The sequence below is a fragment of the Boleophthalmus pectinirostris genome, unplaced genomic scaffold (genome assembly GCF_026225935.1).
Source record: "Boleophthalmus pectinirostris isolate CB_2022bp ecotype Guang Dong unplaced genomic scaffold, ASM2622593v1 HiC_scaffold_13, whole genome shotgun sequence".
In the NCBI taxonomy this organism is placed as follows: Eukaryota; Metazoa; Chordata; class Actinopteri; order Gobiiformes; family Gobiidae; genus Boleophthalmus; species Boleophthalmus pectinirostris.
The window spans coordinates 12,571,334-12,585,210 of NW_026571036.1; the positions used below are offsets into that span (position 1 = coordinate 12,571,334).

General features: G+C 40.5%; 1 protein-coding gene across 1 annotated transcript in view; it reads right to left on the minus strand.

Annotated features, from left to right (window-relative positions):
- rngtt (RNA guanylyltransferase and 5'-phosphatase) overlaps window positions 1-13,877 on the minus strand; it is a 149,788-nt gene that overhangs the window by 4,556 nt on the left and 131,355 nt on the right. Inside the window, exon 15 of the mRNA XM_020939046.2 lies at window positions 4,565-4,688. Coding sequence (XP_020794705.1) covers window positions 4,565-4,688 — 124 coding nt within the window. The remainder of the gene's footprint in view (window positions 1-4,564; window positions 4,689-13,877) is intronic.

The window sequence follows — 13,877 nt, forward strand, 5'->3', positions numbered from 1 at the left end:
GTACATAAACATGACAGATTTCTCCCGCTGTATGGTAGTAACACTGCGGCCCACGCCTTGGCAGGGTCCGCGGTGTGGGCTGGGCTGAGTGGGCAGAGTGTCTGTTGTCTGTGGGCGTAGCACAGCGCCAGTTGGTGGAGCGGAGCTTATATAGCACCAAATCTAACGCAATGTACTTTTACTAACCAAATCATTCTGTGCTACTAAAAAGGCCACCAATAGACATGTAATAATACAGATATTTTCTCATTATTATCATTTGAGGAGCAGTTTTATGTCATGACCTTTAAAAAAGCATTAGTACAGGGCGACGTGTAAATTTAATATTATGTGCAATAACATGTACGTCGTTTATATGGATCACTGATTGCCAATTATTTATGTAGTCAAGTATTTCTTTTTAATTAAAGTTACACAAGGACATGAGGGAAAACATTTCGCCGTATAACTATTAATGTGCTGGGACCTTTTTGCTAATTTGCAGCTCCCATAACTTCTTCTGCAATTTAGAGCAGCTATACCAAAGATATTCGCTTCCCCAGCACTTTCACAGCATCCTAATTATTCGCTGCAATGTGTTTACGAGCAACCTTCACAGGTCAGAGTGAAATTTAGGATAAAAGTAAATTAGAAAGCTAACAGCGCACTTCCTGATTCTCTGATGATAGAAGGCTTTATAATTAGATGTAGACAGTACACAGCGGTCTCATTTTGACCCTAAAAAGCTGCATATACTTACATCTGTACTGGGCAAGATCTGATCGAATACTTGGGTTGTAAGTATAAAAGTAAAGAAAATCAGATACTAATCGATACTAAAACTAGTACTGAAACTAGATACTCAATTGAGCAAGTATTGATACTAAAAAAAAGTCTCTGAAAAGCTTTATATTGATCTTAAAAATCACGTAGACTAGCATACGCTCATGGATCACTGTGGAACCTACCTGGACGACTGAGGGATTACACAGATATAAGGCCACATGTTAATATTAGGAATGTAACAATAACCAAAATATTGTGATATTTTATCGTCAAAAGTCTCACAATAATACCGTGGGCTGTCACAATATATCGAATTACAAGTTCCTTTGCTTAAATGCACGATTTTATAGTAAAAACAGCTTATGAACATTGGAAACTACATATCCCAGGATTCATTTCAGTGCAGACAACATGAAGAAATATGTTTTTAACTTGAATTCTTGGGATGATAATGGAAATAATTCACACCAAAATCTTGTCAGTATTTTAAAAGAAAAAAAGTGTCAAATCTACAATTATATCAGCCTCTACAAAATATCGCAATAAATATACCGTGATAATATTGTATTGAGAGATTTGGATTTCATTACATCCCTAGTTTTAGTTAGTTATTCAGTGTAATTCTCCACTCCTGTGTTCAGTTTTAGTTGGCCCTCATGTATTTAAACATCCCTGTTTGTTGTCTGGTTGGATTCATTTTATTCTGTTCAGTTTGATTTAAGTTATCCCAGTTGGCCTGGCTTTTTGTTAATGATTTACCTAATTTGAGCCTTTGTTAAATTACATATTTTTTGACTTTATTAAATTTAAAATTATTTTTATACCTTGTCTTTGCCTGTCTGTTTGGTCCACTACATTGGAGGGAAGGATTACACAAATCTAACACAACATGATAATAAAAAATAAAGTACCGTATTTTCCGCACTATTGGGCGCACTCTTAAGCCTCCAAAACATAAAAAAAAACACGAATGAGCACCCTGCAATCCAGAGCGCCCTATACACGGATCCACTCGGGTGTCCCAGCATGACTTCAGTAAACTACAAAGCCGCACCTCACGCAGCGCACGCAAACACGCACGGAGCAGACAGCGACCGCACAGTGAAAAACACCCACAGACACACTCATCACTCCACGCGGACAAGGAACGGAGGAACGAACCGAAAAAGCGAGTGCAATGTGCCACTTCTAGCCACAACTGAACAACTGAGTCACTGCGAACACGCCGACAATCCAGCGGTCCCAGACAGCACCCTCCCTACACTCCACAACTGAACAAGAGAGAGTCACCGTGAACACCACAAACAAAGTCCCACTGACCCATCAAACTGTTGTGTTTCGTTTAAGGTCTGATGCGGTTTATTTGTGAAAAAAGTTCGAAAATAGACCATTTAATGAAAGTGCATTTTATAATCCAGCGCTCCCTGTAGTGCGGAAAATACAGTACTGTCATTTAATGCTGAAAATTACATTCTATTGTCTATGTTTTTTATTATTGTCAGAATCAGTATCAAACTCTAGTTTGAAATTTTAGCATCGTGACAAGACTATTGACTACTATCGCTACTACAATTGCTATTCTTGCAGCAATTCTGAAAGATGCTAACCACTCCAGACCACACAAAAAATGCAGTTTTGGAGATGTTATTGCCCAGTGACTCAGCCATCACAATTTAGTCATCCACAAACAGCAGACTTGAAATAAAAAGTCCAATTGAGGCAGTTCACTTCACCATCAGAGGCTGTAGCGTTGTACCAGATTGGTGTATGGCACTTAAGCAAACATGAAGTACTTCCCCCTCAACAAAAGAAGGCATATTTTTACTACTTTGAATGTGGTCCATAACAATCCAATACACAGAATTCAGTATTTTATCCCTATAACTGCAGCCTAGTGCAAAGTGTGTCTGGGTTTTAGATTTAAGGTGCCATCGGGGCCACACACACAAGACGCGACGCTCCATAATTCACAACTATCGTTCGATCTTCTATCAATACAATTCATTTCTGCGATGCTTTTGCTCCCTCGCCTCCGCCGCTTGTTTTTATGGCTTCAATTTGTCCTTTCATTCTGTGTTTTAATGTTGCCGTTTAGGTGAGGCTCGCACAGATAAGTTCAGTCAACATTAGTTTTTCTTATTTCTGTATTGGAGTTCTGAAATGGTTTTGTAAAAAAAGGATGGCGTGTCTGGGCATTTTTATGGGATTGTAAAAATGGAGGGGAATTTATCTAGCAAAAAGAGTTTGTATTTTTTCAGAAATACAGCTAAGAACATAATGTATTTAATGTGTTCACATGCAGCTGGTCTTTTTAAAAGGTCTGCATACAGTTTGTTTGTGATAAAAGTGTTTCTGGTATTATAATTTGAATGTAAGTTCATTTGAACCTTTTATTATTTGAATCTTTCTGTAAGGTAGCACCAGATATGTCTATTCAACTTAGCTCATATTAAATGTGTAAAAAACTGTTACAATAAGATAATGCATTATGTTAAAAAGATATGAATATCATAGGCGACTTTAGAGGAGAAACAGGTAGGATAAGGAGGAGAATAGGCACTTTGGACATAGCTAAAAGCTAAATGACCTAAAATAGTTCATCCATCCATTTTCTTCTGCTTATCTGGGGCCGGGTTGCGGGGCAGCAAGTCTAAGCAGGGACTCCCAGACCTCCTTCACCCCGGACACTTCCTCCAGCTCTTCCGGTGGGGACCCCAAGACGTTCCCAGGCCAGCTGAGAGACATAGTCCCTGCAGCGTGTCCTGGGTCTTCCCCGGGGCCTCCTCCCGGTGGGACATGCCCAGAACACCTCCCAAGGGAGATGCCCAGGAGACATCCGGAACAGATGCCCGAGCCACCTCAACTGGCTTCTCTCAACGTGGAGGAGCAGTGGCTCTACTCCGAGCTCTTCCCGTGTGACTGAGGTCCTCACCCTATCTCTAAGGGAGCGCCCAGCCATCTTGCGGGGGAAACTCATTTTGGCTGCTTGTATCCGCGATCTTGTCCTTTCGGTCATTACCCAAAGCTCATGACCATAGGTGAGGGGAGGAACATAGATTGACCAGTAATTCGAGAGCTTTGTCTTTCGGCTCAGCTCCCTCTTCACCGCAACAGTGAACGGTGATGAGGATCAACTCCTCCAAATCTAAGGCCATGGTTCTCAACCAGAAAAAGATGGCTTGCCCTCTCTGGGTGGGTGGGGAGTCCCTTCCTCAAATGGAGTTGTTCAGGTATCACAGTGTCTTGTTCACAAGTGAGGGGAGGATGCAGCATGAGACTGTTCAAATTACAAAACCTATGAGCCATAGTGTTGTCACAACGACACAAGGGACTCAGTACCAATTTGAATACCACGACCAGTAGACACTCTTTAGGCAACAGTCATTTTTAACATTAAATAATATTACTTTCTTTTATATTACCATGTTGTCTTACATCTGTGTAGTCCTTCAGTCGTCCATAGTGGTCCATGGGCATAGACTGGGTTATGTGCTTTTATACTTGTTCTGTTCTGCTCAGCATAATTCTAAAACTATTCAGGAAAGGTTACAGGTAATTTCTGTCCTGTGAATGCGATTTTTTAGTATTAATAGTCGATCAAATGAGGATCTAGTTTCTATACTAGTTTTAGTATCGATTAGTATCAGCTTTTTGATCATTCTGACAAGCCTAACTATTACTACTACTACTACTAATAATACAACTACACCATCTACTACTACTGTTGCTTCTGCTGGCACCGTCACAGCAGCTGGGCACCGTGCACAGAGCCAGTGAGGGAACATTTGGTCAGACTCACCCATGGCTGTGTCGTAGGAGTTGGGGAAGCTCTTGTCCACTCTCTGCCTCATGAACACCCAGCTGTTGTTTTCGAATTTACACTCTATGATCTTGTTGTCATACAGTTTCAGTTCTTTAGTGGCCTGCAACACACACATGGAAAAGAAAAGGCATAAATACTTGTAAATTACGCTGCAACAAATGCTACAACATTTTCCTTTTTCTTCTTTGTAAAGTGAAGGCCTTGAAAAGTACACAGCGACGGTTCAAATCAAGTTCATAGTTATTATTCCGAACATGTTTTTCTGCAGTGTATTAGGCTTGGTGATTAGATGTGAGATCAGAAGAGGCTTACGAGAAAGCTAATAATGCCTTGTTACTAGTGACAAGTGAAAACAAAAAAAAAACAAAAGTTAATCCTGTTATTTTCTAAGAATGTAGATCATTATTTACAAGTCATATATAACAAAATTGTGAGTTTTAAGACATTGTAATGCTGTTTCTACATTAAAAACATACCTGGAGTTTTGTTTTGTTTCATTTCACACATGTTAGAGTGAAGGAAACCTACATCTGCCTACATCTCCAAAATTCAAAATGCTCTGCTCCACCTTGTGATGTCATGAAGCGGTAGTTTTCAAGTTAATGGCTACCTTTTACACTTGGTTCGTTAGAGAGTTTGTGTGTTAAACATATGTGAATGAAACAAAACACAACTCCAGGGCCGTGTTTGTGATGGGCGGTTGGTTAGTGCTCTCGCCTCACAGCAAGAAGGTACTGGGTTGGATTCTGGAGCAGTGTGGGGTCTTGCTGTGTGAAGTTTGCCTGTTCTGTGCTTGCTTAGGTTTCTCTTGGGTGCTCCAGTTGATTCTACCGCTAAAAACATGTACGATAGGGTCCCTTGTGGGGCCAGGACTCCTCTGAAAAAGAAGTTCATTATCTCAGCGGGACTATCCTGGTTTAGTAAAGGTCAACTAAATAAAAAAATAGGAAACAACGTTGTACCGTAGATCAGAAAATAGCGTAATATTGACACTTTAAATGCCTATTCATGTAGACCTACTCCAGGCATCTTTTCCCCATGCTCAAAAGTTGTGGCTCAAAATCATGGATCGTAGGTTTCAGAGTGAGGCAGGGACAAAGATCAAACTTGCCTGACAGTTTAAAGTCTTGGTCTCAGTGTGAGCCATCCTCTCTCTGCATCTGTGATCAGTCTGTGTGGCATTCAGTAAACACAAGAGCTCCTCAGTAACAGCAAAAGAGCTCCAACGTGAGAGGGACCATCTCTCCTCTTTTCTCTTTCATTTACTCACTTTTACAAACACAGAAGCAGCATGTAGCACTAGCCTTACCCAACGGTACATTACGGAAACATTACCACACGGAGCCTGGAGTCTGATATTCACTCAGAAAAACAGTGAGAGCCATTGGACAGTGAACATGTGTGCTGTGGTACGATTTAAATTCCTCACTTCGTGTAGTGTGACATCCAACAATCTGTCACTCAGAGCATGATTGAGGCTGCCCAGTGAGACGATGGTGTGGGGAAAATGATCTGAACATGGAAGAAAAAAAGCATTTTGTCACTAAGATCAGATAACTCAATTCTGATAGATGAATTATGCTTCACTGACAATGCTTTATTGTTTAAAAATGTGCTAATATTGGCTGATGGAAATTAAACGAGCTTTGTGGCAAGAGAGGTTTTGCTATAATAATGGAAAAATATAAAATCTAAATAAAATGAAGATTGTGCTGTAAAAATCATCAACTGAACTGTACAATTTATTTGCTACTGATTATGTCAGAATCTCTTGTCTGGTATCGTTTTGTGGACATTGTGTCTTGTCCCCATTCACTGACCATCATGTCCAAAAAATAATTAGTATGAAAATCTGTAAAAAATTATGCCTGCATGACAGACGAGCCAAAGTTTAACACTGGCCAGCCAAATCTGAAAATTTAACAAAGAAAAAAACAAAAAGTAGCATTTTTCTCAACAACAACCAGGGAGGCAGGACTCCAGAGTAGAAGAGTAGAAGGTCAGATGGGCAGATCTTGATCAGGTTGAAAACATGTTGTCTCTGTGATGAATGTTCTCAAACAGGTCAGTGTGAGGGAGCTGCTGTGCCTCGCGTCCCACGCTGTACACATACTAACCAGCAGCAAACACACAGAAGTGCTGTCATCCATTTTAATATGCCATCCAAAGGCCACATACAAAACATATCGATTCCACTCTTATTTATTATAAGTCTGCTGTTGTGAATGCAGATTAGGGAAAATTACCAAAGAGTTTTTATTTCACAACGCCCGCAGTGTTCAATTTAACAATGTTAAGGAAAACCTGCAAAGGTTCACATCTTATGCCTGTTCAAAGGGAACTCGACTTAGGGGAGCTACGAACAGACAACTATAAAAGGCACTATAAAAGGATCATAATAGTTCTGCTTTTTTTACATAAAGAACACATGTTGTTCTTGTGTTTGCTATATGCAGTAGTTATAATCTATGACACCCGTGGATTATTATGTTGTAAAACGCAATATTAATTTTATCAATGACTTAATAAAAGGAACAAGCCTGCGTGTACAAACGGAGGTTGATAGGAGCAATGAAGGCTAAAATAAAGGAGTATATACCATTAAATTACTCAAGCACACATGAATCACTCTAAATACAACTTCAAGAGGGTAAATGAGATAAACAGTGATGTTGTAATTTTGCAATACTGACAATATTTTTGATAAAAATGTAATTAAAGTGCCCACATTATGCTATTTTCTGATCTATGTTATAATGTTTCCTCATCAAAAACATACCTTGAGTTAACACACAAACCCTGCTTCTCTCAAACAGAAAACAATGTTCCACCTTGTGATGTCAATACAGGAAGAGCTCCACTTTGTTTTTAAACTCTATACACCTTGACTAGAATCATTTGGATAATCTCAGCCCTGGAATCATTAACTTCTACTGAACTAAAGGTAAAAGGTAAACCTGAAAACTGCTGCTTAATGACATCACAAGGTGGAACAGAGCATTTTGAGCTTTGAAATGTAGGCAGACTAAGGCAGGGGTCTCCAACCTGTATCTCCAACCAGTAGCTCTCCACCCCTTCAAAGTAGCTTGCCAAGGGATTTCTGAATTCTACATATTGTGCTGAATAAGTAAAATTTGATTCATTAAATGCCTTTTACCATTGTACATTTATCATTTTGATGTCTAACTTTGTACAGTAATAAATGGATAATGGTTTATATTTTATAGACATAACTGCACCTGTCGCTGTTATATTTCCTCAATAACCTGTGACCACTAAAACTATTGCATTTTTATTTTGTAAAAGTAGCTCACTGGAGGAAAAGGATTGGAGACCCCTGGACTAAGGATTACTCCAATATGTGTGAATGAAACAAAAAACAACCAGGTATGTTTTTGAGGAGGTAACAACATTATAACATGGCTAAAAAGTTGATTTTGTGTCATACAGAAGTATACTTTAGACAATAAAATGTAACTTTAACACAAAGTATTAGATGTTTCTTTAATATCACATGGTCTAACTATAACTCTGGTTCAGATAAGACCATTTTGCCATATTTTTCTAGTTTTAGTATGAATCTTGACAACCCTAGTCTGTGATATTACACAAGTTACATCTTCAGCTGTTATTTTATGAAGCTTAAAACTAAACACACAATTGACTTGCGTGTGTAAACCACTCTGGCATTTGCTTCTTGGCTGGTCCCTCTTCATGCCTGGATGAGCAGCTTGCAACACCATCGTAACCCTGGCCTCCTCCTCCACAGTGTCCTGGGACCACTGGCTTATTACATCACTCTGGACTCTGAACAAACAGAATGCACTGGGAGCACACAGGGGGACTGCACAGAGGAAGTCTTTGAGGAGGAAAAGAGGAGAGGAAGAGACAGACGGAGAAGAGAGAAAGAGGAGAGGGGCAGGAGAGGAATAGGGGAGAAGAGGGAGAGAAGGAAGGGAAGAGGAGAGGAGAAGGAGAGGAAAGAGAGAGAGGAAAGCAAGAAGAGAAGGGGAGGTGGAAGAGAAGAGAGGAAGGGGAAGAGAGGGAAGAAAGAGGGAGAGGAGAGGGGAAAAGGAGACAGATGAAGAAGAGAAGAAGAAGAGGGAGAGAATGGGAGGAAAAGGAGAGGGACAGTGAAAGGGAGAGTGAAAGAGGAGAGAGCGATGAGGGAGAAAAGGAAAGGGGGAGGAGAGAAGAGAGGCAGACGAGAGGAAAAGGACAGAGAAAGGAGAATAGCGAATAGAGGGGAGAAGAGAGGGAATGGAAGAGGAGAATGAGAGGGAGAGAAGAGAGGAAGGAGAAGAGGGAGGGGAGAGGGAGAAGAGGGGAAGAGGAGACAGATGAAGAAGTGAAGGAGATGAAAGGAGAAGGGAGGAGAGGGAGAGAAAGGGTGGAAGAGGAGAGGGACAGTGAGAGGGAAAGTGAAAGGAGAGAGAGAGGAGGGAGAAGAGAAAAGGGGGAGGAGAGAGGAGAGGGAGAAGAGAGGAAAAGAAGTGGGAAAGGAGAGAGAAAGAGGAGACAGATAAGGAAGAAGAGAAGGAGAGGAAAGGAAAAGGGAGAAGTGGGAGAGAATGGGATGAAGAGGAGAGGAAAGTTAGAGTGAAGAGAGAGAAGAGGGAGAAGAGAGGAAGAGGAGAGGGAGAGGAGAGGAAGAGAATAAAGGGGAGAAGAGAGGGAATGGAAGAGAGGAAGGAGGAGAGAGGAAGAAGAGAGGGAGAAGGGGGAAGAGGAGACAGATGAAGAAGAAGTGAAGGAGATGAAAGGACAAGGGAGGAGAGGGACAGTGAGAGGGAAAATGAAAGAAGAAAGAGAAGGGAGAAGAGGAAAGGGGGAGGATAGAGGAGGAGGAGAGGGAGAAGAGAGGAAGAGAATAGAGGGGAGAATAGAGGGAATGGAAGAGGGGATTGAAAGGAAAAGAAGAGGAAGAGGAAGGAGCGGAGAGAGAAAGGAGGGAGAAGATGAAGAGGAAGAAGACAAAAGGAGAAAAGACAAGGGAATGGAATGAAAGAGGCAAAGGAGAAAGACGTGAGAGAGAGGACGCAGACGAATATGCTAGGAGAGAGAAAAGAGCGGAGAGACAAGGACAGGAGAGAAAAGAAGAGGAGCGTCCGTGAGTCAAACGAGACATTTGGGCAGCTGTTGTTTGTGCGTGGAGCTGAGAGCTTCTCCAGACTGTGGTAAATGCCAGAGCTGAACATGTCAGGAGAACAATACACTGACACAAGAACCTACACACTGTACAGCAGCACTTACACTTCTACTGTTTACGCTATTACATGATGATGTTGTGTCCTGGGGCAAGGCACTTCTCTTATCTTGCATATACGAATGTTGGAGAGGTCGTATTATTGTTTTTGAAATGTAATGAACAGATCTTTTGGCATCGATTTAGGATCCACTTGAAGGTCAAAAAACAAACATGGCGGGCAATAATCTGAAATAATACTAATAGTTGGGGAAAAAAAAATTCTCATTCTTGGCCTGTAGCAGATCTTCCAAGAGCTCCTGAGATCCCGTGGAGAGAAGCATCTGGGCCCACAGTGGGTGCTGACTTCACACAGGAAGTGTTTGAGGAAGAAAGCACCAAGAGAGAGAAGAGACAGGACAAAACTGTACTCAGTCACGCAACACGAAAACACACTTCAGACGGTAAAAGTACTTTGGACAAATGTGAGATGGGGAGAGAGAAAATATGCACATTTTGTTGTTTGTTATATATACTAGTGTTTTATAGTGACACAAAGTACAGCATTTGATGTAGTGGATAAGATTGCCTTGTTATATAATTCAAGAGATACTGACATATTGCATTGTCTAGCACCCACTTTTTAAGAAAGAAAAGCATACTGACAGAGGAGCACATAATGATAGATGCAACAGAAACTATTTCCTCTTAATGTGGGTTTGTTACTGCATCAAATATTTTAATCTGCTAAAAGGCAAAACCTTTACTGTTTGTGAGAGAAATTCCTTTTCTGGGCTGTACAGAGGGCACTCATTGCCATCTCAGTCCTTGTTATCTTGGCCTATATCATCAAAGGTATAATACTCCCTACAATGAAAGTATACCTAGGATTGGACTGTAATGAACAACACTATCACAATGTCTTAAGGGTTCACACTGATGGTCATATCACTGGATCATAATCAGGATAAAAGAAAAAAAAAAAAAGATATTTATATGTCATGAACCCATATCAAGAATATCTAGAGTTACAGTCCAGTGAGGTTCATTTGGTTTTCCGATATTTTATGTTATTAGGTTCTTTTTTCTGAGGGTTTGTTTTCATACCTGGCACTTTCGACAACATCATGTGACCACTCTGAGGAAGACTGTGTGAGCAGTCAAAACTATCAGGTATGAAAACAAACTCAAAAAAGAACCTAATAACATAAAATATCTTCAGTTCATAGCTGTAGCATTTATGTGCTACATGGCGTACTATTTGCAAGTCTAAATACAAGTTACAAGCTAGTCTCTCTCTCCTGTTCCACAGTATCAGCTCACACTGTCGGCTGACATTTACTATAATTATTGTGTTTGTGTTGCTGAAGAAATTACAATTTTTGTGATTAAAATGTGGCGCATGATTCAGAGCCTGTGTTGCAACATGGGCTCACCTGATTTACTGAAGACTTTTGACTAAAACTAAGGTAAAAGTAAGGCCTAACTGAAAAGCATGTGTGCTATTAAACTTGTCAGGGTGGTGCAGGCTGCTGGAGCTGGTCCCCACGGTGACGGGGGAGTTATTGGCTGCCATCCTGCGTCACCATTTGGAGCGTAATCCGCCAAAATCTGCCTCATTATGGTGGCGCACATGTGCCACTGGTTACCAGGGCCCAGAGCTGGCCACTGCATCAGCCAGTGTTTCACTACAGCCCCACACTAGGGCCGGGCTTTGTGCGTGAGATCTGCCCAGAGCTGCTCTAATCTCATGACCAGGTTAACTTGTGCTGCTCCCAGCATCCTGAGAGAATACACAAATGTTTGCTCCAATACTTCTGACGCTCAGGGTACAAATAGACACATTTACAAAGCAAACTCACCAGACACATCAGTTTAAGTTATTAAAGACTTTCTGTAATAGTTCACATATTCTCAACATTACATGAAAGTCTCTAAAAACAATGAAATGTGTATGGCATTAAACTTTTCTATCTCTGTGGAGTCATCCTGGCGTCTTAACTCTCCACCAGAAAAGTCATGCAGTGCACCTTTGCTGTAGAATTTCTTGGGGAATAAAAGCTGATAACTAAAACTGCTACAGGACATAAATTCTATGAAAAGAGTATGTCAACAGCAAAAGGTGACTCCCAGAATAATCACACAACAAAGGCCCAGCTATAAAACCTAACCTTTTACAGGACCTATGCAGCACATAAAGTCTACCTGCAGTTATATCATATATGGTCACCCAAGGGACTGGCTCTATTGCTTTATATTACATGGCATTCCTACACAATATGACAAAGTTTTCTCCTATGGGATATATATATTGTCTGCTATGTATATCCTTATTCTTTGTATTTCAGACAGAATTAATCAGAAGAGGCCCAAGGGTAAGCCACGCCGCAGCAAGCAGGTACATTTTAATAATAGCAAGAAGATAAAAAGAGACGATATAAAAGTCAAGGAGATAGTCTGCAGTGGCCAGACTTAGAGAGACATCTTGTAATGTAGTACATCGGTCTGGTGGCTCTCAAAAGTAAACATGCTGAAGTTTTAAAAATGAATTACAACTACCACTACTGCTACTACTACAACTACAACTACAACTACAACTATTTCAACAACGACTAATATTACTAGTAGTCTTGGTCTCGAGAACGACCTTGAGAACGCTTATTTACTGTCTTGGTCTTGTCTCAGACTCAAGCACATTTAGATTTGGTCTTGTCTTGGTCTTGATGGTAATTGGTCTCGGTCTTGTCTGGGACTTGAGGTCTGACACTCGACGAGTACAATCATATTTCATTACAGCCGGTGTGTAGAGGCTGCTAAATATCACTGCAAAACCAATAAGATAATGTAAGTGTAAATGTTTTGCACTTGAAAAAAACACTTGATTAATATTGAAGTTCTTTTCTGTAACGTCCCATTGGAAGCAGGATTAAAGAAGGGGTTCTGAAACTGTGGGTCAGGCCCCAAAAAGGGGGCGTTTAAAAGCAGCACAGTTTGCTTGGCCTATTTTAAGACTAAAAGAACACTAACCAGATCAAATGGAGATAGATTTATTAAAAATATTGAGATATATATGTGCCAAAATAGAAATAAATGTAGGAAATGACAAAGATTGGTCTCGATGGGCCGTGGTCTCGGACTTGTCTCGACCTTTAAAAGTTTTGGTATTGTCTCGGTCTTGTCCTAGTCTTGGGACCCTGTGGTCTCAAACTGGTCTTGGTGACAATTAGTGCGGAATTCTACAACACTAAATATTACCACTAAATGTTAAAGGAACTGTTAGGTAACCTGCACTCATGCTGTTTTCAGAAATACAATACAATCACAACCTAACCTGGGTTGCCAGTGCTGAAACCTACAGATATAAAGAGCTTATGATTTCCCTCTCTGAGCTGCACTGACTCATGATTGGCTGCAGATGTTGGGGTTTAGACAGTGAATATGCAGATCAGTGAGAGTGAGTCTTTTTAGGTTTAAACCAACTGGATTTCAGCACCGAAACTGGCAACTCAAATGAGAAACTCATGTGTGATTCATTGTGCGTTCTAATTGGATAATCATATTGAGAACCAAAATACCAAATTATAACAACAAATTGGCCCTCATGTCCAATGTTTTTGTAATTAAGACTAAATCAGCATTGCAATTATTATCAGTAAGAGAGCTATATCGAATTTGTTGTTGTCTAACTCGTATCTGGGGGCACAATTTAAAATCAGTGTCTTGCATACAGTTCCTTTAACTATCACTAATTAGGTATAATTAAAGGGGAAATCCAAAGTAGAAAAATAGGCTACAAAATTAACTGTGTAGCAGAAAATAGCACATTTTACAAATATACCCCTAAACGATGACCTGGCAAACCTAATATTAGCCACTTCCTGACGCTAGATGTGTACACTTGGCTAGCTGCAGTGTAATTACGAAGGCCCGTCGCAGCTGTAAATGTCTCGAAATAACCAAATGAGAGACATATAAATGGCGGAGCAACAATTGTCTTCAGATCCTGTTAGGTGACGTCAGCAGCCCTCTGAGAATATGCATAATGCTGTTCATTATCCCACGCATCGTAATCGGCCGCCACATTACAACCGAGCGCAGAAAAAT